Source organism: Macrotis lagotis, chromosome X, assembly GCF_037893015.1.
Source record: "Macrotis lagotis isolate mMagLag1 chromosome X, bilby.v1.9.chrom.fasta, whole genome shotgun sequence".
In the NCBI taxonomy this organism is placed as follows: domain Eukaryota; kingdom Metazoa; phylum Chordata; class Mammalia; order Peramelemorphia; family Peramelidae; genus Macrotis; species Macrotis lagotis.
Genome location: NC_133666.1, coordinates 530,373,886 through 530,399,044, shown reverse-complemented (window position 1 = coordinate 530,399,044; position 25,159 = coordinate 530,373,886). Strand labels below are relative to the sequence as shown.

At 36.8% G+C, this 25,159-nt stretch overlaps 1 protein-coding gene across 5 annotated transcripts in view; it reads right to left on the bottom strand.

Moving 5' to 3' along the window:
- LYRM4 (LYR motif containing 4) overlaps positions 1 to 25,159 on the bottom strand; it is a 228,113-nt gene that overhangs the window by 4,875 nt on the left and 198,079 nt on the right. For 3 of the 5 annotated variants that reach the window (XM_074208468.1, XM_074208472.1, XM_074208470.1), the window contains one exon: positions 1 to 25,159. This exon is cut by the window's left edge and continues 3,897 nt beyond it. The exons of the other annotated variants lie outside the window; for them this stretch is intronic. In XM_074208468.1, the coding sequence (XP_074064569.1) occupies positions 25,116 to 25,159 (44 nt within the window). In that variant the 3' untranslated portion in view covers positions 1 to 25,115. 5 annotated transcript variants of the gene reach the window in all.

Sequence of the window (25,159 nt, the reverse complement as noted above, 5' to 3'; positions counted from 1 at the left end):
TGATCAAGTAAAGAAGAGTTGTTCTATTTGACCTTGGACTAATCAGAATCTATTGGTTCAATCTAAGTAACTTTCTAATAATGCTATTCAAAAAAATGCAACTAGTTTATATAAAGCACCTTAGTTTGCAGCATTTTATAGCCATTTTTCATTATTCAGAAAACAGATAAAAACCAATAAACCTGAGTCTTCTCTTAGCAAGACAAATAGAACAAAAAAGATATCTGAGCTGAAAAAGAATAATACTCTGCACATGCTAAACAGGTAAAAAAAAACTTTTGTAAGCAAGCATCATTGCAACCAGCAATGGTAAAGGTTTATAAGCAGGTATAAGCAATAAAAGTTGTTGAAAAGTGGTTTATCTCTAAGTGAATACTAAGAAACAGTTAAGATCCAGGAATGGAATCAAAAGACCTTTCTGTACAATAACCATATGAACTTAATCTCAATAAAATTGGATTGAATAAATGGATGTGAAAGAGAATCTGTTGATGGAAAATGGGCTTTTGGATGGCAATTCAGGATTGCATCACTGTCATTGGAAAATATTCAAGGACTATATGTAAAGATCCTGCCTGGACTTAGCGTAATTTATGTAAATAAATATTGGAAATTGTGCAACAGAACTATGCAAAAATTTAATGCCTACTAAATACCTATCAAGACACAAGTGGATTCTTTATACCTTAGAAGCCTGTTATCTTTCATTGACTATTAGAAGATAAATCTCCATACTACAAATATAGATCTAAAATATGCTGGATAAATTGAACTGGAGCATGATCATTATAATAGACCAAACTGTTGCACACAACTGGCTAGATATGGATGGCTATATCAATACATGAATGGATACATGAATATTTAATAACAATACTTTTAATAGATAACAAATGCTCATAATCCAAGGTGCATAGAACCCAAAAGGTTTCCAAAATATGAAGGCCTAGCAGACAAGATGAAAATCACAAAGAAAAATTTTTCCAGATTTAATCTATTTTTATTGTAAAAACCCAGATACAAAATATATTCTTTCAATTTTTCTGGTTTTTCCCTTTTTTCTAAAAAAAAAAATAAAAAATACACATTAACAACCTTGCCTCCTGTCAATCCATTAGACAGCTTGACCTCCCTCTCCTCCAGATTTCTATGCTTCATTCCAGGACATCTTTCTTCCCAACCTGCTTGGGTTCTTTCCTACTATGGTAAAATAGTAAATTATACAAAGAGGTAGTAATGAATGCAGAATAGATAGATTAGGTTGTTCCATGGAAAAGATGGCAAACTCTATGTATCTTTGCTCAAAAAAAAAAAACCCAACCTAACTGGAGTCAGAGAGAGTCGAAATGAAATGATTCAACATCAAAAACTATAAGTACTATGTATTTCATCTTATTCCCACAACAATCCTGTGAAGCAGATGTTACTATTATCCCCATTTTTACAGAAGAAATGGGCTAATCAGAAACTGAAGTAAGATTCAAACGTAGGGCTTGCTTCTGGCCAAGTCCAGTACTCTCTACTCCCTCATATTACTGCCTCTGGGGGTCTTCAAGTGTCAGGGATGCTGTAGACAGGATTATTTTAGTACTACACTGATCTCTGTGGTTTCTTCCCAACTCTTAAAATATTATAGATTATGACATGTGGATATTTCTGTCTGTAAGATTTCAAGGAAGGACATATACAATGGGATTATGTTTCTTCTCACACCTGCTTTGGAAACAGACTTAAAATGATATCATTCAGTTTCATGAAGTATATAAACACTATATTTTGACCCTCAATATATTAATTTATTACCAATTTATTATATTTCCCCTGCCCTGTAACTGCTTAAGCTTTTATTTTCATGTAAATATGTAGATTGGGAAAAACACCCAAGGAAACAAACTGCTAAGATGTTTGCTGATAACAACTTGAGGCATGAGTATTTTAATAGGGACTCCTGGAAATCAAAAAAAAATTGGACTCATTGAAATGAATTCACAGTGGTAGAATCTGAGATGAATAATGATAGATCTGGAACAGTGGGCTTAAGATCTTTAAAAAAAATATTTCCTGTCATTTATTAAGACTACTAGGTAGGTGGTCTCTGTCATTTTTCTGCCCAAGGAAAGAGTTAAACTTCTATTTTCTTGGCTCTCTCTAACCAGGTATGTTTGCAGTCCACACAGCGATTCTTTCTCTCTTCCTCATCCCCACCTCTCCTCTCTTTCTGACTATATGCCAATGTTCAGAGGTCATAGTCAGTCTTTTTATCACATATCACCTGTCATAACAAAACTTATTTTCCAAACAAATTGCATCACTTTGACAGTACTCATTCTATCTCTCAAATAATCCCCTTTGAAAGGAAAGCTGAATGAGCCACTCAGCCCTGGCCTTTAAAGCATTTCTAGAATTAAAAAAAAAAGAAAACTCCTGCTGAAATTGTTTTCCCCTACTCCTCTTGAAAAGACAAAGGCTATTCAATCTCTCCAGGATTCAATTCCCAAATCTTTAAAGTAGAAATGAGGAAACTGATGGCTAGAAGTGATTTTTGACTTCAAATTTAATGCTTTGTTCATTTATATGATTTACTTTACAGTGTTGTTGATAACAGTGTTTTGCAAACTTAAAGGACTATATCAATCAACATAAAGGACTAAATGAATTATTATTATTACAATTACAATCATTTCTCCATGATGACATGGATGGACAAAATTCCATTTGGTATCTTAGGCAGAAAGTAACTATTCACAAGATCTCCATTAATACTTCTTTGGAGAGATGGTATTGAGTAAATTATTAAGAAGATAATAATCTAGCCAAGAATTCACCTAGGGAGAGACGGATTAAAAACTGGTTCACCTGGCTATCTTTGGCTTTTTTTCATGATAGTAGAAACCAGATGCAATGGGTGTATATTTTGATCCTATGTCCCCCCAACTCTCTGGATTCTTATGCTAGATTCCTGCAATTCTTTAGTTCTTTGCTAAATGCCATGTGGTCTCTTCCTTTATAATTCTGGGCTGTTGCAGATAAAGGAAGATGACTCAGTATAAATAAATCCAGGAGGCACTTGGTTCCAGGGAGAATTCTTTGCTTGCTGCCCTATCCTATGGATGCTGAAACAATGGAAAGCTTCACAGTTATTTCTCCTCCCAGCATGGGGACTTTGGTCAGAAATAGAGAGTGAATCTATTCACTCTCTACTCCCCCTATCCCATTTCTACCCACAACTATGGGTGTGGCTGTGCACTGGGCTTGGGAGACCCACATTCAAATCCTGGCTTGGTTACTTATTAGTTATATGATCTTGTGAAGTTAAGTCTCTTCATCTCTGGGTCTCAAGTTCCTCATCTATAAATGAGGGGTGAGGAGAGACAGTGACTCTGGCTTTAGTCACCTGCAGAGGCCAGGATTGCCCGTCAAGGCCTTATGCAACAAGCATTCCAAAAGATAAGAGTGGCAAAGCAACAAGCACCTGATGCAAAGGGTCTGGTTTGTTCTTAGAACCTGCTGGAGACTTGGCCAAGGAAGCCTCCACGTCAGAACCACGTAAGAGCTGGCACGGCAACAAGATAAGGACAACAGGAACTCAGGGGAACAGGAATGTGAATGCCTAGGGATGAGCCTCTGTCAAAGGTCCTGCAGGCTGGGCAGCCAATCAGCTCGAACTCAGGTTTTGGGTCACCACAATCCCTAGAATCCTAATGCAGCTATAATTAGCTACATCATGATGCAATCAGCTATGTGAATACTGCAGGAGGATGTGCCTGTCCTTATGAATAATTAACTCTCATTGTCTAGTGTGGGGACTATCCACTTTGCTGGATATCTTTGGCAAATTTGTACTTTCACTCAGAATGCTTCCGGAAGACTTTCTCCACTTGGCACCTTATGTAGACTTTAATTGCAAAGTTAGTTAAAGTAGACTTTTATTTGAGAAGTTACAACTCCCACTATTATTGCAAATATTGGAAAAAACCAACTATTTCTGTATTATCTATCATTATCTTATTCCAAAGCTGTGTTCAGCCAATGACTCCCAGACTCCTTAAAGACCTTGTCCCAACATGTCCTCCTCCTTTCCTTCCCTTGCCACTGTTCCAGTTCTCTTTTATGTATTGTCTTCTCCAAATAGAATTTTTGTTCATTGTTTTTGTAAAGGATATCACAGAGTGATGTCTTGATTTGGATTTAAGTGAAGCAGAGTTGCAAAAGTCCCCAGTTCTGCTCTCTTTTCCAGAGTCATCAAAGTCTGGTGGCAAGACAAAAGTCAAGACATTGACACCTTCATAGCACCTGCTTCAGTCACCTTCATGACCATTGGAACAAATTATTCTAATCTATTCATTCTGTCAAAGTCTTTACATACTTGGGGTCAACATCTCCCTAAGTCACTGATAGTTTTAGTCACCTGCCAAGATGGTTAAACTGGACTGTGCCTACTCAGTTTCTTGGAGCCACAGGTAAGAGTTGGACACCAAAGGTGGATGAGCAGCTCTGAAAAGGTCCATCAAAATTCTCATACCAGACATGTTAGTCCTCCTTGAATACCTCTTTCTATTATATCAGTCAGTGAAATGAATTTTCCTGATTTATTTTTTCATTTTTTTCTTAGTTCTTACCAAGAGAGGTAATAGAGAAGGAAAAAAAAAAGAGACAGGGTTGAGAAAAGCAATGAAATGTAGCAGATCCCTCAATACAAACCCTCCATTTTTACAGATGAGGAAATTAAGACTTAGAAGGAGGCATGGTTTCTTTTCCATCTGCTACTTTATCCTCCTCGAAGAAACCTGGGCTACTGAAGATCGACAGGTTTGGGTTCCCTATAAACAGTAAGGAAAAGCATTGACAAATATCTCTTAAGTGAATTTTCTTTCCAGGCTTTGTTTCTGGGAGAAGGGTGAACCACAGGGAAGCTTTTTTTTTTGGGGGGGGGGGTTTGCAAGGCAAATGGGGTTAAGTGGCTTGCCCAAGGCCACACAGCTAGGTAATTATTAAGTGTATGAGACTGGATTTGAACCCAGGTACTCCTGACTCCAGGGCTGGTGCTTTATCCACTGAGCCACCTAGCCACCCCTTACCACAGGGAAGCTTACTGAAACATATCTAGATCCCATGAGGCAGGGTCCCTGGTAGAGAGCAGGAAACAAAATATGGACTTAAAAGCTCTTAAGAGTTCAATGATTCATGAATTCCCTCCAAAAATGAAGATCGCAACCCATTCATGTCTGGTCATCTTGGTGACTCCCATAGAACATAAACTCCTTGAAAGCAGGGAATGCCTTTCTTATTTTTTTTTGTATTATTTTTCCAGGGCTTGGAACTGTGCCTGGTTCTTGGTAAGCTCTCTCTCTCCCCTTCTCCCATATAGATATATTTTTGTTAAATATTTCTCAATTTCATGTAACTTTTAAAAAATATTAAAAAAATTAAGTTCCAAAATCTCTCCTTTCCTCTTGTTCCTTCTCCCTCCTTAAGAAGGCAAGTAATTTGATGTTGATTATAGATGTGAAATCATACAAAACATATTTCTATATTAGCTATGCACATGACAAGCTCTTAATAAATCTCTGTCTCTTTCTAAAATGATTCAAGGTAAAGATAATCAATTGTTACTGTACTTGATTTTATTTATCTTTTTCCTCATTAGACTAGCTGGAGTTCCTCCAAAGACAGAGAGAAGACATCTGAAGACCAGCTGAAGGAACTGGGAATGTTTGGTCTGAAGAACAGAAGACTTAAGGGGAAGAGACAGTTGTCCTAAAGTAGGGAATGGTTTGGTTCTGATTGTTCCCGTGGGCAGAACTAACACCAATGGCTGGAAGTTGAACCAGGAAGGGCAGAATTTCTAAGTGTTGATGATTTGCACACAGTTGTTAGCCTTTAAAAGGTCTTGGCAGTCTGCTTTCAGATTAGGGGGAAAAAACTTCCTGGGAGATCATTACTTCAGGAATGAAGAATACAAGTGGGCCAGGATCACAACAAAAGACAGATGATTAATGGTGAGAATAGTTTTAAGAAAAGCAAAATAAAATCATAGAGCTATATTTGGCAGTTTGAGTTGTGTTGACATCTTGATCCGTGTTTGAAAATTATATCTCTTATGAATTCAAAAGAGACTTTAATCCTCGACTGTTAACATATGCATCTGGAATTACTGTAAATAATTACCCATGTGTCACAGAGAGAAGAATCTTTTGACAAGAAAATGTGTACATTTATAAAATGCAATTAAAAAAATGTACTTTTCTGGAGTCTCTCAATACATATATTATGTTTTATGCCTTCCTACCCCTCTTCCTATTTTTACCATGATATCTCTGACAAGATGCTGGGATCACTGTGGTGATGAAAAGTATGTTTTTTTAATTATGTATTTATCAATGTAGAACAAGCAATAAACAAGAATAAGTTTTCTTTTCCCTCTAAAAAAGGTACATATATATGAACTCTTCTATACAATTTAACATGGTAACAAAATTGTCCTGTTTATGTTAACTTCTGAATTTTTATCCATTTTAATATTTTACTGATGTTCTTGTCACCTCATTTTTCACTAATTCATTCCTCTTTCCTCCTTAAATGAACCAATCTTTCCTTGAGAAGCAGTTGAGAGTGCACAGAGACTATCAAATAAATATAACCATAGCTATATCATATCTCTTCATACAGAACTTTCAAATCACCTTCTCGATTTTGGCCAAAAAAACCTTCTGACCTTTCAAGCTAAAATGTGGAGCTGTCTAATGTGGAAATTGTGCTGAACAGGACTCATGTTTACTGATTCTTCCATCTGTCTTCTTGGTGCCCATGCTTCAGCCTACACATAGATTGTTTTAGGTTAAATTTTCAACTATCTTTTGTAAAATGGCACAACTCTGGCTATGAATCAACCCTATGAAACTCTCTTATAAAGGACAATCTTTTTCTCATTTTTTCTCATTGAAATTAAATGGCAAACTACAGTATCATTGCTCCAAAAAACTCAAATGAGATTAAGAAGAGTCAGACACAAGAGCTCAAGTTTCCTAACTCTTAATTCAGTGTTTTTCCTTTGGGTGGGAGTTAGGACCCTGTCTATAAATTGAGAAGAGGAGTTGAAAATTGTTGTTGTTAGATGACCTTTAAGATTTCATGGTCATACAATTTCTCCTCCAAATTCTCTTTCACTTGGGATGACTTCAGTTTACAGGAAATATATTTACTAGCTAAGAGGACCTTTGCCTGGATTCTCCATGTTTTTCATTTTAAAAAATCATAAATCCAGATTTGGAAGGGCCCATAAATACTGTTTAGTCTAACCCTTTTATTTTACAAATGAGGAAGCTGAGTTCCACTCAGGCATTGCAACTTGACCAAAGTCATACAGTTAGTAAGGATTTAGAGATGGAAGGATTCTTTTATATTATTTTTTTCCAATTACAAGCAAAGATAGTTTTCAACATTCATCTTTTGCAAACTTTTGAGTTCCACATTTTTCTACCATCCTCCCTTCCCTTCCTCTTCCCTAGGGTAGTGAGTAATCTGATATAGGTTGTATATGTATAATCATGTTTAATATATTTCCATATTGGAAGGACTCTTAAGAGGTAACTATGCCAACATACTTTATTTTATAACTAAGGGTTCTGAGAAAGGTTAATTTACTTGGCCAAAAGTCAGTGGTGGAGCAGACACCAGAGCTGTAGTCTCCTAACTCTCAATTCAGTGTTTTTTCTTTGGATAGGAGTTAGGACCCTGTCCATAAACCCATTTTATTCTGCACTTCTGGTCCATTATCTCTCTGCTAGGAGGTAAGAAGCATGTTTTCATCATCAGTCTTATGAAGTCATGATTGGTCATTTCTAAAGTTTTCTCATTGAAATTAAATGGCAAACTACAGTATCATTGCCAAAAAAAAAATGCAAACGAGATTAAGAAGAGTCAGACACAACTGAAATAAAACAACAGGAGGATAACTCAAATGCATTTCCCCCTTGAGGGTACAGGGATTCTAGTGTTAAGATGAGGGTAGTGTTTATCTTATTTACACACACCTCTGAAGTCTTTGTGTTTTGTATTACCTGTACAGTGAAATAGTGAAATAAAGGCTAACATCACATCAATAGTTTTTAAATTGTTTTTTGAATTTTACAATCCCCCCCACATCTCGCTTCCCTCCCCCACTGAAGGCAGTCTGATAGTCTTTACATTGTTTTCATGTTATACAGTGATCAAAATCAAATGTGTGGAGAAATAAATCATATCCTTAAGGAAAAAATAAAATATAAGACATAGCAAAATTACATAAGATACCTTTTATAAAAAATTAAAGGTAATAAGTCTTTGATCTTTGTTTAAACTCCACAATACTTCCTCTGAATATAGATGGTATTCTCGATTGCAGATACCCTAAAATTGTTTCTGATTGTTATACTGATGAAATGAGCAAGTCCATCAAGATTGATCATCAAACTCATGTTGCTATTAGGATGTACAATGTTCCTCTGGTTCTGCTCATTGCGCTCAGCATCAGTTCATGGAAATCCTTCCAGGCTTCTCTGAATACCCATTGCTCTCCAAAAAGGCTGAATGAGTTCACAGCTCCACCAACAATATATTAGTGTCCCAGATTTCCCACATCCCTTCCAACATTGATCATTGTCCTTTCTGGTCATATTGGAAAGTCTGAGAGGTGTGAGGTGGTACCTCAGAGATACATTAATTTGCATTTCTATAATCAGTAATGATTTAGAACAATTTTTCATGTGACTATGGTTTGGTTTGATTTCCTCATCTGTAAATTGCCTCAGCATATCCTTTGACCATTTGTCAATTGGGGAATGACTTTTATTTATTTTTTTATAAATTTGACTCAGTTCTCCTCTCTCTCTCTCTCTCTCTCTCTCTCTCTCTCTTTTATTTTTTTAGTTTTTTTTTTTCTTGAAAGGCAATGGAGTTAAGTGGCTTGTCCAAGGCCACACAGCTAGGTAATTATTAAGTATCTGAGGCCAGATTTGAACTCAGGTACTCCTGACTCCAGGGCTGATGCTCTATCCACCTGGCTGCCCCATTCTCTGTACATTTTAGAAATGAGTCCTTTGTCAGAAATAATAGTTGTAAAAATTGTTTCCCAATTTACATTTCTTTTGATCTTGATTACAGTGGTTTTGTCTGTGCAAAAGCTTATTAATTTAATGTAATCAAAATTATCTAGCTTGCTTTTAATGATGTTCTCCATCTCTTCCTTGGACATAAACTGCTTCCCTTTCCATAGATCTGACAGGTAAACTATTCCTTGATCTTCTAGTTTGCTTTATGTCTAAATCCTATATCCATTTTGATTTTATCTTGGTGTAGGGTGTGAGATATTCATCTACTCCAAGTTTCTGCCATACTAACCTCCAATTTTCCCAACAGTTTTTATCTAAGAGAGAGAGAGTTTAAATCCCAGAAGGTGGACTCTTTGGGTTTAAAAAATAGATCACTATAATCATTTCCTGCTATTCTTTTGCACCTAGTCTATTCCACTGATCCCCCCACTCAATTTCTTAGCCAATACCAGACAGTTTTGATGGCTGATACTATATAATATAATTTTAGATCTGGTAGGGCTAAGCCACCTTTTTTTGTATGTTTTTTCATTAAATCCTTGGAAATTCATGATTTTTATTTCTTCATAGGAATTTACTTACATTTTTTTCTAACTCTAAAGTAATATTTTTGGAATTCTGACTGGTAGGGCACTAAATTAGTTTAATTTAGGTAGAATTATAATTTTTATTATTTTAGCTCGGCCTATTCATGAGCAATTGATATTTGCCCAGTTATTTAAATCTGATTTTATTTGTGTGAGAAGTATTATGCAGTTGTTTTTATAGAGTTTCTGAGTCTGCCTTGGCAGGTAGACTCCCAAGTATTTTATATTGACTGAAGTTACTTTGATTGTTTTTTTTTTGTTTGTTTGTTTTGCAAGGCAAATGGGGGTTAAGTGGCTTGCCCAAGGCCACACAGCTAGGTAATTATTAAGTGTCTGAGACCGGATTTGAACCCAGGTACTCCTGACTCCAAGGCCGGTGCTTTATCCACTGTGCCACCTTGCCACCCCGACTGACTGAAGTTATTTTGAATGGGATTTCTCTTTCTGGCTCTTGCTGTGGTATCTTTCCAGTCATATATAGAAATGTAATTTATGAGGGTTTATTTTATATACTGTGACTTTGCTAAATTTGCTAATTGTTTCTAGTAGTATTTTAGATGATTTTTTAGGATTATCTAGGTATACCACCATGAAATCTGCAGAGTCAGAGTTTTGTTTCTTCCTTTCCAGTTCTAATTCCTTCTATTCCCTTTTCTTCTCTTATTTCTGCAGCTAACATTTTTAACACAATATTGAATAGTAGCGGTGATAATGGACATCCTTTTCTTACCTCTGATCTTATTGGGAATGCCACGGCATATAATGCTTGTTGATGGGGGCAGCAAGGTGGTACAGAGGATAGAGCACCAGCCCTGAAATTAGGAGGATCTGAGTTCAAATCCGACCTCAGACCTTAATAATTGCCTAGCTGTGTGACCTTGGGCAAGTCACTTAACCTCATTACCTTGTAAAAACAACAAAAAATGTTTGTTGATGGTTTCAGATAGATACTGCTTATCACTCTACAGAACAATTCATTTATTCCTACACTATCTATGTTTTTAGTAGGAAAGGATGCTGTATTTTGTTGAAGGTTTTTTCAGAATCTATTGATATTATCATATGATTTCTGATAGTAAAAAAACTAACAGTTTTCCTAATAATGAACCAACCCTGCATTCCTGGGATAAATTCTGCTTGGTCATAGTGTATTATACTAGTGATAACTTGCTGTAATCATTTTGATAATAGTTTATTTAAGATTTTTACATCTATATTCATTAGGGAGATAGGTGATTATCAAATTTGTTAGCATATAGTTGGGCAAAATAATTCCAAATTGTTACTTTAATTTCCTCCTTAATGGTGGCGAGTTCACCTTTTTAATGTATAATACTGGCAATTTGGCTTTCTACTTTCCTTTTTTTTAATCAAATTAACCAAAGGTTTATAAATTTTATTGTTTTTTTCCATAAAACCAACTCTTGGTTTTAAATTATTAGTTCAATGGTTTTCTTGCTTTTGGTCTTATTAATTTCTCCTTTAACTTTTAGAATTTCTAATTTGGTATTGAATTAGGGGTTTTTAATGTGTTCCTTTTCTAACCTTTTTAGTTGTGTGCTCAGTTTATTGCTTTCCTTTTTTTTCTATTTTATTTATGTAAGCATTTAGAGATATAATGTATCCCCTAATGATTGCTTTGGCTGTATTCCATAAGTTTTGGTAGGCTGTCTCATTGTTGTTGTCTTAGATGAAATCATTGCTTCTTTCTATAATTTGATCTTTGATCTGCTCATTCTTTAAAATGAGGTCATTTAGTTTCCAATTAGATTTAGGTTTATCTCTCCATGGCCCATTATTTCAAATGATTTTTATTGCATCATAGTCAGAAAAGGATGCATTCAATATTTCTGCTTTTCTGCATTTGAATATGAAGTCTTTCATGCCCTAGTACAGGATCAATTTTTGAGTAGGTGCCATGTCCTGCAGGGGAAAAAAAGTGTATCCCTTTCTATCCCCATTCAACTTTCTCCAAAGGTCTATCATGTCTGAGTTTCCTAACATTCTATTTACCTTCTTGTTTATCTTATGGATAGATTTATCTAAATCTGAGAGCAGGAGGTTAAGATCTCCCAGTAGAGTTTTGCTATCTATGTCTTCCTATAACTCATTCAACTTCTCCTCTAAGAATTTAGTTGCTATACCACTTGGTGCATATAATGATTTTTAAGTTGTCTCTACTGGATCTATTCTCCAGATCAGTGGTTTTGCTGATGAGGTATTTTACATTTTCTTCTATTTTTTTGATTTTTTGGTTTTGTTTAATAGATTCCTGTTGTCTCATGAGGTCATTAGCTTCCACAGGTTCTATTTTTTTTTTCAGAAGAATTTTCTTCTTTTACCTTTTGCAACTCCTTTTCCAACTGGTCAATTCTATTTTTGAATGAGTTTTCCATTTGCCCAATTGTAGTTTTGAGAGAATTGTTTTCTTTTTGTATTTGTCTAATTGTATTTTTTAAGGATTTGTTTTCTTGCTGCAAGATGCTAATTTTGTCTTGCAAGGTGTTAATTTTCTCTTGAGTTTCTTTTCTCAATTTTTCCAATTGATTTTTAAACTAACTCCTTCCTGATTTCTTCTAGGAAATCTTTCCGGGGCTGGAGACCAATTCATAGTTGAGAACTTCCTCAGAAGTTCTAGATTTCTCTGGGTTAGGATCTCTTTCTTCAAAATGGTTTTCAATGGGTCCCCCTTTCTGCTGGCCTTTTTACATTTCCCTAGGATCTTGTGTTAGGGGGATGGGTTCACAGACTGTTGGTGTTGAAAACCTTTGAGGCTTTGCTCACTGGGTTTAGTAACTCCAAGTGGGCTGGCCAGTAGGGGGTGCTGGTTGCTTTTTCTGGAGAGTCTGTGATTTGATTTGATGGAAAACCAGGAGACCTTAGCACAGTACCTGGCTTCTCTCCTCTATCCTGGCCAGCCTACTCAATATATTTTTTAAAAAGATGGATAAATAAGGTAATTTAATAAGTATACCTTTCTTGAGCAGAATGTCACATTATTATACAAAAATTCAGGTGGCATTTTTTAATGCACAATGTTGCACTTATTTATTTTACCAATATTTTAAAACATTCCTAACTTTATAAACACCAAATAGAATGGACATATACACACAGAATAGAAAAAGATTGTCCTCCAAATTGCAGATCTCTACTATGTCCAGTTTGCTTTTCCTTTTAGGTATGCATGTTCATCCTATATTTTTCTTTTTCTTTCTTTTGCAAAATTGATATCATTTTCCCCCAATTGTATGTAAAGATAAGTTTTGTAAGATTTTTGAGTTCCAAATTTCTCTCCCCCTTTCTCCTCTTCCTCTTCCCACCCCAAGACAACATGCAATCTGATTGTTATATATGTACAATCATGTTAAACATTTTTCTACATTAGTCATGTTGTGAAAAAAGAATCAGGATAAAAGGCGGTAACCATGAAAAAGAAATAACAACAACAAAAGTGAAAAAATGGTATGCCTTTATCTGTATTCAGACTCTAAGTTCTTTCTCTGGATGTGATTTCAACTTGTAATTTTTGTTTTGCTTTTGTTTTTTGGGGATTTTTTTTTGCAAAGCAGAAAAAAAAGGTCACATAACTAGGTAATTATTAAGTTTCTGAGTCTGGATTTGAAATCAGGTCCTCCTGACTCCAGGGCAGGTGTTCTATCCACTGTGCCACCTAGCTGCCCCTCAACTTGTAAATTTTAAAGCTATCCTAGTTGCCTGTTACTTACTAGTTGCTCTTCTATTCTCTTTTCTGCCTTATTCTTATTTGTCAGTATTTATTCTGGGATAATTGCAGGTACAATTAGCTAGCTTAACACTATTGTAATTTTGCAAAAATCTGCCCTTTTTGAGCTGACAGCACAGTTCCACATGGAATGAAAATTCACAACCTCAGGTTTTTGTTCCCTATGGGTTCTGAAGTCATGTCTGCCAGCCCAATTATTCCCAAATTCTAGCTCTCTGGGATTTACAGAAGGGACTGCCTAAATCACTGACCTTTCTGATTCTTATTTCTCTAGGATAAATCATGTCCTGTTTAGGAGTTTAGGGAAACATGTGCTTCTCACCCTAGTGATACAGCAGTCTCTGGTTTGCGCTAGCTTTCTCCCAGCAACCTTTGCCAAAAGTCATGTTGGAAAGCATTTGATGTTCTCCCTAGCACTAGGACCTGCAGTCTCCTGGTACTGTACAAGAAAAAGTCACAAGGCTGAGGGGTCAGAGAAAGTTGGATGGAATCCCCATGTAGGAGGATAAGCAAAGAAAAAGAAAAGGGGCCTGACAAACATGATTGGAATATTGATTACAACTGGTTACAATGATTATAAAGAAATACCCTTTCAAAAAAAGCTCCTGCTGTGCTTGGTACAATCTCTGACCTCCATTAATCCCATAATCAATACTTTGTTCACCTATCCATCTCTCATATACAGGAAGCATGGACTTTGGGAAAATGAAGAGAGGTCAGCAGGGATGTGCCAATTAGACCTAACACCTTACTTGGTGAGCTGAGAGAAGGGGAAGGGGAGGCTAGGTAGGAAGCTTCCAAGAAAAGAGAAATGCACAGATTATAGACAGCCTCTCTAGATGCAGGGTGTGAAAATACAAACTTACTTTTGGCAGTTGGTTATTCCCATACTGGTGTGGAATTCAATTTGTTTCTGTCAATATTTGTGAAGGGAGAGGCCAACCACAGTGCCAATCCTGCAAGGCATCTCCTCCTGCATCTCACTGTCCTCAAGGAAGGACATAGGCCAGGGCCTCTGAACAGTCTGGATGTTCCAGATCCCTTCATGCTTTTAATCTACTACTCCATAGGCATTCCTTCAATTCCCAAATCCTAGTCCTCATTCTCAGGTGTGGTGCCTAGCACTTGGCTCTTGGTTCAGGAGATGTAGTGGCATTTCAAATACTTTTAAATATAAATGGTCAAGGGACCAGAACAAATCCTTATGTAGTCTTGATCAATCAGCATTTATTTATTAAGCAGCTACTACTGCAATAATCAAAGCATGAGGTGATGGGAGCCTGCAGCAGAGGGGTAACAGTGTCAGAGGAGAAAAGGGGGAATATTGGAGAGACGTTGTGAAGGTCTAACAGACAGGCCTTGGCAACAGCCCGGACATGGAAGATGAGAGATAGTGAGGAATCCAGGATGACTTCCTGGTTGGAGCCTGAGGGACTGAGAGGATGCTGATGCCCTCTACAGTAATAAAGAAGGTAGGAGAAGGGAACAGTTTGGAACAGTTTGAGGGAAAGATGAAGAGGTAATGTAGTATATACATACTGCTGACCCACTATATGCTGGTAGCCTGTGAGCATGGTATCTGATGTGCCAACCACAATGCATTTTTCTCTCTCTGGGCCCATTCACCCACCTCAATCTATCCACATGGTGGTTGGTCAATCTTAGAGGATTTTTCCAGGAGAGAAAAGATCATAAGTTGCTATATTTTCATTTGTCACTTTAAAGGTCTCAGGACTCAACGCTGGTATTGGGAGATATATAATACTAATACCTACCATTTTAGCTCTCAACTCTTATTGGTGGATTTTCCATTTACATCTAGCCGGTGGTTTGCAAGGTCTTTTTGTTTTTCTGATGTCTTCTCAGTGACATATCTTTAACCCAGGTCGAGAAACTCCAAATTCATAGTTTTATGGGGAATGACATAAATAAGTGATATAGTTTTTCCATGGTCCACAAGCCTTTATTTGATTTATAGTTTTTCAGCTATATACTTCAAAACTCTGATAACAGTCATATGTAAATGAGCTGATGGTTAACTTTGCACTGCAGCCTTATTTACAACTGTCAAAGTCCTTGAACTGCTTTCAAACGGTTCCTGGGAAGTACATTTATCTAAGGGACTGTCTCAAGTTGCTTTTCTCAAACAAATCTACTTTTTTTTGCCCACATAGAAATGGGGGTGGTGGTGGTACTTTACATCTAAAAACCCATAGCACAGAAATAGTCCAGCTTCACTTATGGTGTTACATGGCTATGAAATGATGGTAGTTGTCTTCTGATTGACTTAAGAGTACCAAAGTTAACTCTTCTCAGTCAGTGACAACTTGAGCAAGATGGGGGCTTAAAACCAGTTGGCACTGAGGATCGACATCATAGCTGAGTCAAAGAACTAACAGATTATTGAAACATATAATGTTAGATCTGGAAGCAATCACAGAAATTATCTTTAAAGATTGGGAAACTGATGTCCAGAAAGTTAAATGATCTGCCTAAGGTTATGGAGGTGGCAGGACTGGTTGTTAACCCGTGTCTTCTGTTTCTAATGCTCATTGTAAAATTCATATCATCATCATCATCATCATCATCATTATTTTTGTTATTATTAATAGTTATCCCTTCCATATTATGTCTTTCCCCACTGCAGTTTAAATATATCTTGAGTTGGCATAATATATTTTATAGGAATTTTGTGGGAGTCATCAACAATATGCAAAAGCCAGAAGGCAACATGAAAAAATTAAGGAATTCAAAAACACATGAAATATATATATAATATTATATAATATAAGCATATTTTATCTCTTAATATGATACACATCCCATACAGGAAAAATAAAAAATTTAGATTTCTTTTGTACAAAGGGAGATACAAAAAATTTTGCACAGATTTTCCAGATCATGAGGGTGCCAACCCCTCACTCTTGTGATCTGGAAGGATGAGCATTTATTAAGTATCTCCCAGGTACGATGCTAAAGACTGGGAATATAACTACAAGTAAAAAGAAAGACCCTTGCTGCCCAAGGGAGCTTACATTCAAATAGGGGAATGCAACACTTAGAAAGAAACTGAAACAATAGGGAGGGGTGAGGTATCTACAGAGGATGCTGGTGGCAGAGTGCTGAGACTTTGATTGGGACCTGTTCTCAAAATGGCATATCTGAGAGGAACTCACCAATGGGAGAGAGGGATCAGAGGAATAAAGGGAAAAAGTACATTAAGTATAGTGACAAAGCCTAGTGAGTCAACATCACAAAATGATTTGGAAGACAAGGACACAAATATCTCTTAGATCCACTCAAAGCCTTCCTCCTATCCTTTGCAGTTTGGCTCCTTAATCTACTCAATATTCAATATACTGGGATACTTTGTTGGATGTGTGATTTTATGAGTGTGGGCATTACCTCTGCCTTCTACATGACTTCGTAACTTTTGTAAATCTTGTCTACTATTTGTCACAAATTTTTTTAGGAGATTCAACTAACATGTTGGAGGTCTTCCTTTGATTCTTTTACCAATGTATCATTCAGGATGGTCATTTGTTGTCTCTCATTTCTCTCAGATATTATGTACTCTCCATCAATGCTTCTTCTTGGGAAGATAAAACAATTTTTTAACTTTGTAAATACTGTGAAAAATGGATCAAATGATAGCTCATTTTCCCCATAGCCTTCTGCCCATGTAGACACTATTTTTTGATACAATGTATTTAAGGAAGTGATTTAAAAAAAGAAACTCAGTAGGGTTTTTTCTACTGCTTGTAATGGTCAAAATAACAAATACCTAAATAACCTACTTAAGGAACTGTGCATCAAGAAACCAGTATTGAGCCTGGTTCATCTCCAATTAAGGGGAACTGGTATCAGATCACAAGTCTGGCACCCATTATGTGATATTCTGCCAATGTTCAGTGTGAGCCAACTTCAAACATGCTTCATCCACCAAGTTCTGATTTCATTTGTCCACCAAAGAGAAAGTCTGAAGCACCAAGCTGCAAAGTGGAAACTTGGGACTCATGTTTATGCACAATCCTGAAATCAATTGTGGGCAGTTAGCCAAATCATGAAATCCAGGGCACTAATTAGGCTGCTACCCCTTGCTCTGTTTTCTGTGATTCTGCTTTGTTTCCATAGGGACAAATAAAAGGTTACTTCACATAAGGTTTATTCAGTTTCTTGTAATTTTTAGCAGCTGAAGTTGAGATCTGCCAATACCATTTCTCCTTGATTGCCCCATGTGACAAGGTCTTATGGCCTATTCAAGTCTGTGATGTTTTAAACTTTGGAGACCTATGTAACCTGGGGCAGGTCACTTAAACCATTACCCTACAAAAACCAATTTAAAAAAAAATTGGAAACAGATAACAATGATTCATCTCTCCAAACCATATGTCTACTGGGTCAATAAATTATCTTGGGGATATTTTTTGTCCATTATATAGATCACGATCTATTTAATTTTTCTTTAAATTTAATAAAATTATTTTTCTCAAAGTTGCCATTACTAATAAACTTAAAAAGTCCACAATAGAAGCTTGAAGAGATTGCTTCCTTGTCCAAATTCAAACAGAACAGACTGTAAGTTATGCAAATATAATTTATGTAAATGCAATCTTCCAGAAAACATATTTGAAAAGGAGGTGGGTCAGTCCTCCAGTGAAATCAGAGGGAAACAGATAGAAAACCTGAGTTTTGTACTGTTTCTGTGTAATATTAAAGGTTCTAGAAAAAGTCCATTAACATACTGGGAGGAACAAGGTCAGAGGCTATACTTGATGGGAAAGTATAGGTAGATTGCAATCTACATGGCTAGAGGGAAATCAACTGAAGTCATGGATTCCTTGAAGTAGGTTTGGTGAACTATGGTAAATATGTATTTTAAATGTCAGTGTTATTTTTGTATTTAACATTACAAACAAATCTCAAGGCACTGAGGTCTTAAAAAGAACTAACTTAAGTGAGGAAATGAAAGCAGCTCACTGCTCTCCAGAGTTCAAGTCACCAGGCTTGGTTGAACTGTATCCCAGTATTCTGAAAGAACTTGCAGATGTGTTTTCTAAATCACCCTTGATCTTTAAGGGGAAAAAAATGTGAGTAAGAGGAGAGTTGTTGTTGGATGGGAAACAAGCAAATACAGTTCCAATTTTCTAAAGGAGGAAGTAAGTGGATTTTTCAGTCTCTAGGTTGGTAAGCTTGAATTCAATTTCTGGCAAAATCCTAGGACATATTATTAAAAAAGATGATTTATGAATGTTTAGAAAAGGAATTGGTGGTGATAATGAAGGCAAAGTATGAGTTCTTCAAGAATAGGCCATATCAGAGAAATCTCATTTTATTTTTAAATAAGTTTAGTAGACTAGAGAACAAGGAATGACAGGGACATGATATCCTTGAATTTCTGCAAGGTCCAAGATGATGTGAACAATATGGAGAGATGTAGGTTAGACAGTTGTACAATTAGTTAGATTTCAAACTAGATGAATGACTGTTCCCAAAGCATAGTAATTAATTGATTTATGTTAACCCAGGAAGAGATCTCTAATGAAGTCCCCATTAGAAAATGAGTTCTGTACTTTTCAACAGTTTTAGTCACTGTATTGGATGAAACTATAATTAATATGTTTATAAAATGTATGGCTTAAATCGACAAGTATTTATCAAATACCGACAATGTGCAAGGTTAGAATGTTAAGAAGGATAGTGAACATAATAGAAAAACTGAGATCCAAAAAAATCTCAACCTCCTAGAATGATGAATTGAAATGAATAAGATGAAGTTTACTATGGCCAAATATCACATCCTAAACTTAAGCTCCTAAATAAAGGAAGGAGGAGTTTTACCTGTGTCACAGTTGTGTATTAAAAAAAAAAAAAACGCCTGGGGTCTTTAGTGGCCTCTGTGATTCAACAATGAAACAAACTGATCCAGTGTGATGGTGCATTAATAGAAGGACAGTGTCAAGAATAAGGAAAGTGACAGGCCTGCTTTGTTTTCTCCCAGTCAAACCATATATGAATACTAAGCTCAGTTATGAGCAAACATCAAAGTAGACAGCAACAAACTTGATTTTGTCTAAAGGAGGATAAGTAAGTGACTAGTACGGCTTTACATGTATATCTTTAATTTGTGTCAAATAGCAGCCTTCTCTAGTGCAGGCTAAGGAGAGTAGGAGGAAGAGAGACTAATTTGGAACTTAAAATATAACCAAAAAATATTTTAAATTAAAAGAAGAGTAATTAGGGTGTTGAGGGCACTCATAAGTCTTGGATAAAGAAAAATAGAAATGGATTGCTTATAGAAGATTTCAGGGGAACATGACAGTTGTCTTCAAGTATTTGAAAGCTTGTTCTGAGGAAAAACAATTTGATTTGTTCTGACTGGCTCCAGAGCAAGAGGAGAATTTTGACTTGATTAGGAAAAATTGTTTCTGGACAGAAGTGGAATGAGCTATCTTATAAGAAAGTGAATTTTCCATTTTCAGAAGTCTTCCTGTGGAGACTGGATGACTGCTTATCACAGATGTCATAGAGAGGATTTGTATTTGGGTGCTGTATGGACTCGATGCTGAGAGGCTATGATCCTATCATTTCCTTCTCTTTTTTTCCTTAACACATTTTTTTTCAAGTTGAAAGAGGGAAATATACAGTTTCATTCTTTCCCTTTTTCAAATTTTTACTAGTTAATGTATTCTCTTTCCCTCCCTGTGATATCCTTAACTTCCTTCTTTCATTCAAGCAAGTTATCACAAAAATGTCAGACATGGTCATTGCTGACTTGTGGAGTGTACATGAAGTCAATCATTGTACCAGAGGAAGCAGATGTAAATTCTTTTTTTTTAGGTTTTTTGCAAGGCAAATGGGGTTAAGTGGCTTGCCCAGGGCCACACAGCTAGGTAATTATTAGGTGTCTGAGGCCACATTTAAACTCAGGTACTCCTGACTCCAGGGCCGGTGCTCTATCCACTGCACAACCTAGCCGCCCCTGATACAAATTCTAAGAACCATACCTACACCCATAACCAAGGTAGTTGGTAATAAAGTATAAAACTACCTAACTGGAATGAAGTCCTATCTCTGTTTACCTTTGCAAGCTTGGATAAATTAAATTACTTTTCTGAACCTTGATGGCTGTATCTATACAATGAGATTTGCAGAACTATATACAATGTTAGGTTTTGAAGCTACCTAGTTCAAATGCTTAGCACACTTTCAATCAGATGCTCTCTGTTTCCTCATAGTTTTAAAATTTCACCATGGTCCTTTGAACTTGAGGATTGGTAACCAATAGTTAGAATTAAAGTATCTGAATGTGTTCTTTCATCTGCCACATGAGACTGGACTAGATAACCTTTAAGTCCCTTCTACCTCTAACTTTATGATCCTAAGGATGTTTGGCTTTTATCAATGAATGTTGCCTAATAAAGTCACTCTTTGATTCTGTGAAGAGCAATACTGCCACTAGCTAAATCTTTGTACCTCTCTCATCTTCACAGACTTAGTTCTCTAATGAAATTTAATTCTCACAAAAGTTTGACAAGCCAATCATTTCATAGCTGACACATGAAGGGAACAAGGGGTTATATGGAGAATGAAGATAAGAGCCCAAGACCTCCCTGTATACCAAAGAACTACCAGTCAAGAATAGAGGAGGTTTCCTCCTTAAATAGTTACTCACTGGACATCTGTCAAGATTAATGCCATTTGGAAACAAGACATTCTAATTACATTCTCACAGACTGGAATAAATCAGCTCTTGAAGTGTTCCAATTCCGCCTTAGCAAAAGCAGATTTTTGTTGATTTCTTTTAGGTATTTTCTGGATTGACCCATGGACTCAGAAAGCAAAAAGGCAGATTACTCTCCCACATTGCCCCTTCGATGGCAGAGAGTTTTCCTTCCCAGAGTCTGCAGGGCAGAGCAGAAATAACCTTGGTTTTGGAATCAGCAGGACTGCCATTGAATCCCATCTTTGACACTTTATGGCTCTGTCAATGAGCATGACACTGAACCTCTATGAGGCTCAATTTTCTTTTCTGTATATTGGTAATAATACTCATATTTCCTGACAGGGTTGTTGTGAGAAAAAGACTTTAAAAGCTTAAAACACTCTGTAATGGGAGATTGTTAGACTTTACTATCTTTTTCAGGTCAAATATAGGAAAGATTTTTACATGAGTAATCAGGAGTTCAGCAGAAGAGGTAGCTTTTTTAGACATTCTGGTCTTGAATACCTCTTCCTGGTCACTTGGATTTACTCCTGAGAGCGTTCTGTTATCTCCCTAGACAAGAAGTGTGAGTTTTTATCTTGGCTCTTTCCTCAAGCCATATAAACTCCCTCCCCACCACCACCCCAATCTTTCTTGGCGGACTTAGGAATCAGAGAGTCCTCTGTTTTTCCAGGTTCCCATTCTGGAGTTCAGGTTTAACCACACTGTAAGCTGATCCCTGGGGTCCTGAAGAGTAACTCTTCACCCTGGTCCCCCATTCTCTAGCTGCCAGTATATCCCATGCTTCCTTAATCATAATTTTCCAACATTTTCCTTGTCCCAATACACTCTGCAAAAAGCTGCTAAATTAAACTGGTAATGAAAATTCCAGTCATAGAAAAATAATGGGCAATAATTTTGGTGGTTAAGTGTTAGCCTGAAAGGAGTGAAGAAAATGTCCCTGACTTCAAAGAGCTCAATCTAGTGGGGTGGGGGTGGGGGAGTAAAGTGAAGAAGAGAGCCAATATAATTGCTGTCTGAATACAGACCAAATACTCCTAAAATGAAAGGGACACCAAGAACAAAAATTGACACAGCCTCTTCCCTCAGATAATTCTGATTATATGCTATACCTAAGTTTAATAGAAGCAAATTTTAAAGGAGTATAATAATCAAAGAATTTGAGCAATGTCAGAAGTACAGATTGGGCTCTATGGCAATGCAGATGAGTGAAAGATTCCACCCAGTTTAGAAAGAACAAAGGATACTTTATGGAAGGTGCTACTATCTGAGCGGAAGCTTGAAGGATGAATAGGATTTCAAAAGAAAGATATTGGGGAAGAGCATAATAGATCAAAGGAATGATTTAGTTCCCAATTAACCTTCTTCTGTATATTAGGGTTTTTTTTTTTGTTTTGTTGTTGTTGGGTTTTTTTTTGCAAGGCAAATGGGGTTAAGGGGCTTGCCCAAGGTCACACAGCTAGGTAATTATTAAGTGTCTGAGGTCGTATTTGAACTCAGGTACTCCTGACTCCAGGGCCAGTGCTCTACCCACTGCCCCACCTAGCTGCCCCCTTTAAATTTTTCAAGGAAATGGGGTTAAGGGACTTGCTCAAGGCCACACAGCTACTCCACCTAGCAGCCCCTTCAAAGGAATGATTTAGACAAAAGGAAAGTGACAGGAAAATAAGGGAGTATTTAGTCTAGTCTGGCTATCCATCTAGCAAGATGGATAGGTGGTGGTCCTATTGGGTAGGGCTTTATACCCATATTGAGAAATGCAGATATTATGTGAAGAGTAAAGGAGAGTCAAAAGAGATTTTTCTAGTAGGACAGTGATATGACTAGAGTTGTGTCTTAGGAAGATTATTTTGACAAGAGTTATAATGTAGGAGGTAGGAGGGATAGGGGGAGTAGAGAGACCAATGGGGAAGAGCCCTGAAGGATGATAGCAATCATAGAAATGGGAAGCAAGGGCAAATGAGAAAAATTCTGTAGCCCTCTGTTCCCAGTATTCTTCGACTTGGGAACCTCATCAGCTGGCAAGGGTGTAATGAACATTTCTATGAATAAGATTCAGTTAAAAAAAAAAAAGATTCAGTACTACACCTGAGCTCCAGTCCTCCTCTATTCCCCACCCTTCCCCTCCAGCTCCTGGACATTTCAACTGAATGACTTTCTCATTAAGCTCTTTGCCTCATTACTCTTCATTCCAATCTATCTTCTATAAGTTGTCAAAGTACAGATCTGATCATATTACTCTTCTATTCAGTAACTTTCAGGATAAAACATATGCTCTGTTATTTGTTTTTTTAATGCCCTTCACAACCTAGACCCAGTCTCTATGACCGGCTTCATTATACATGATCTGTAGTCCAAGCATAATGCTTTCTTTTCTGTACTAGCCACTGTCCCTTGTCTGGAATGTATTTCTTTCATCATCTCCACTTTTCTGATTCCCCTCAATGTGAGTGTTTCCTCTTCTTCACTCTACTGCACTGATTTTCTATCTGCCTTTTTTTTTGCTGGATGCTGTAGATTGTGAGAATTCCTTGAGAAGAGGAATAGTTTAATTTTTTTTTTTTATCCTTGCAGCATCAGTGTATAGCACAGAGCTTAGAACATTTTAGATGCTTAATAAAAGCTAATGTTGATTAAGAGAATCTGTAGGACATGGCAAATGCTGAACAGGAGGAGGGAGAATGGAGGAGCAAAAGGAGTCAAAATGTTCGCCAAGATGTTGACTCCAGGGCTGGTACTCTATTAACTGTGCCACCCAGCTAATGGGGAGAATTAGAGAGACTGTGGAGCATAAGGTAGAAGAGATGATAGGAGGGAAAAATGATGAGTGTGGTTTTGAACATGTTGAATTTAAGAAAGGACACATACAGGTGAAGATAATCAATAGGTAGTTGGAAATGTCCAAATGGAGCTCGGGAAAGAGATCTATGTGGGAAATCATCTCCAAAGGAATGATAAAGGTCACTATAGAACAAAGTATATAGATAGCAAAAGGGTCAAAGGTAGAACCTTGAAGAATGTTTAAGTTTAGGGTTGGAGGAACAAAGGGTGATAGATGGCCAGAGAGATAGAAGAATCAGAAAAATTAAGAGGAAAAGGAACTTGCATATGAGTTGTATAGATGCATGTAGAACTTATCAACCAAATTAAATTTTATTTAAAGTTTTATTCATGCTTTTTTTTAATGTAATGGGCCCCATATACTCAATTCCTCACCCACAACTCCTCAGTCTGTGCTTGTAAATGAAGAAACACCAGTTAAGCAGAATCAAACCATTTAGTGACTGTGTCTGTCAGCATACACAATCATGTCAACTGGAAGTAATATGACCAACTTAAGACCTTAAAAAAGGCATGTATAGGGAATGGGAGAAAGTGTTTCAGCACAGCAAGATGCTGTAAAAAAAGTATTTGAAGTGCTAAAACTTTTTTTTAAGGTTTTTTGCTAGGCAAATGGAGTTAAGTGGCTTGCCCAAGGCCACACAGCTAAGTAATTATTAAGTGTCTGAGACTGGATTCGAACCCAAGTACTCCTGACTCCAGGGCCGGTGCTTTATCCACTATGCCACCTAGCCGCCCCCATGAAGTGCTAAAACTTAAACTCAAGCTGATGTCAAAAAAAAGCCCAAGCATTTTTCAAGCTACAATGGGGAAAATAAACAAAGAAGGGACAGGATGATTCTTAGGGTGGAGAGAACAATGATAACATGAGATAGCAGGTAAAATTATAGAACTCTTATTTTGTTCATTTTTTCTTTGCTAATAAGAATTTTTTATTGTTTGCTGTTTAGTCATTTCAGTTGTTTCTGACTTTGTTACCCCATTTGGGGTTTTCTTGCCAAAGATACTGGAGTGGTTTGCCATTTCCTTCTCCTGAATATTTTTTCCCTCCAAATAGAAGAGGAAAATGAGGCTAACAGGGTAAAGTGACTTGCCCAGCTAGTAAGCAATTGAGGCCAGATTTGAACTCAGGAAAATGAGTCTTCAAACTCCAGGTCCAGCACTCCATCTA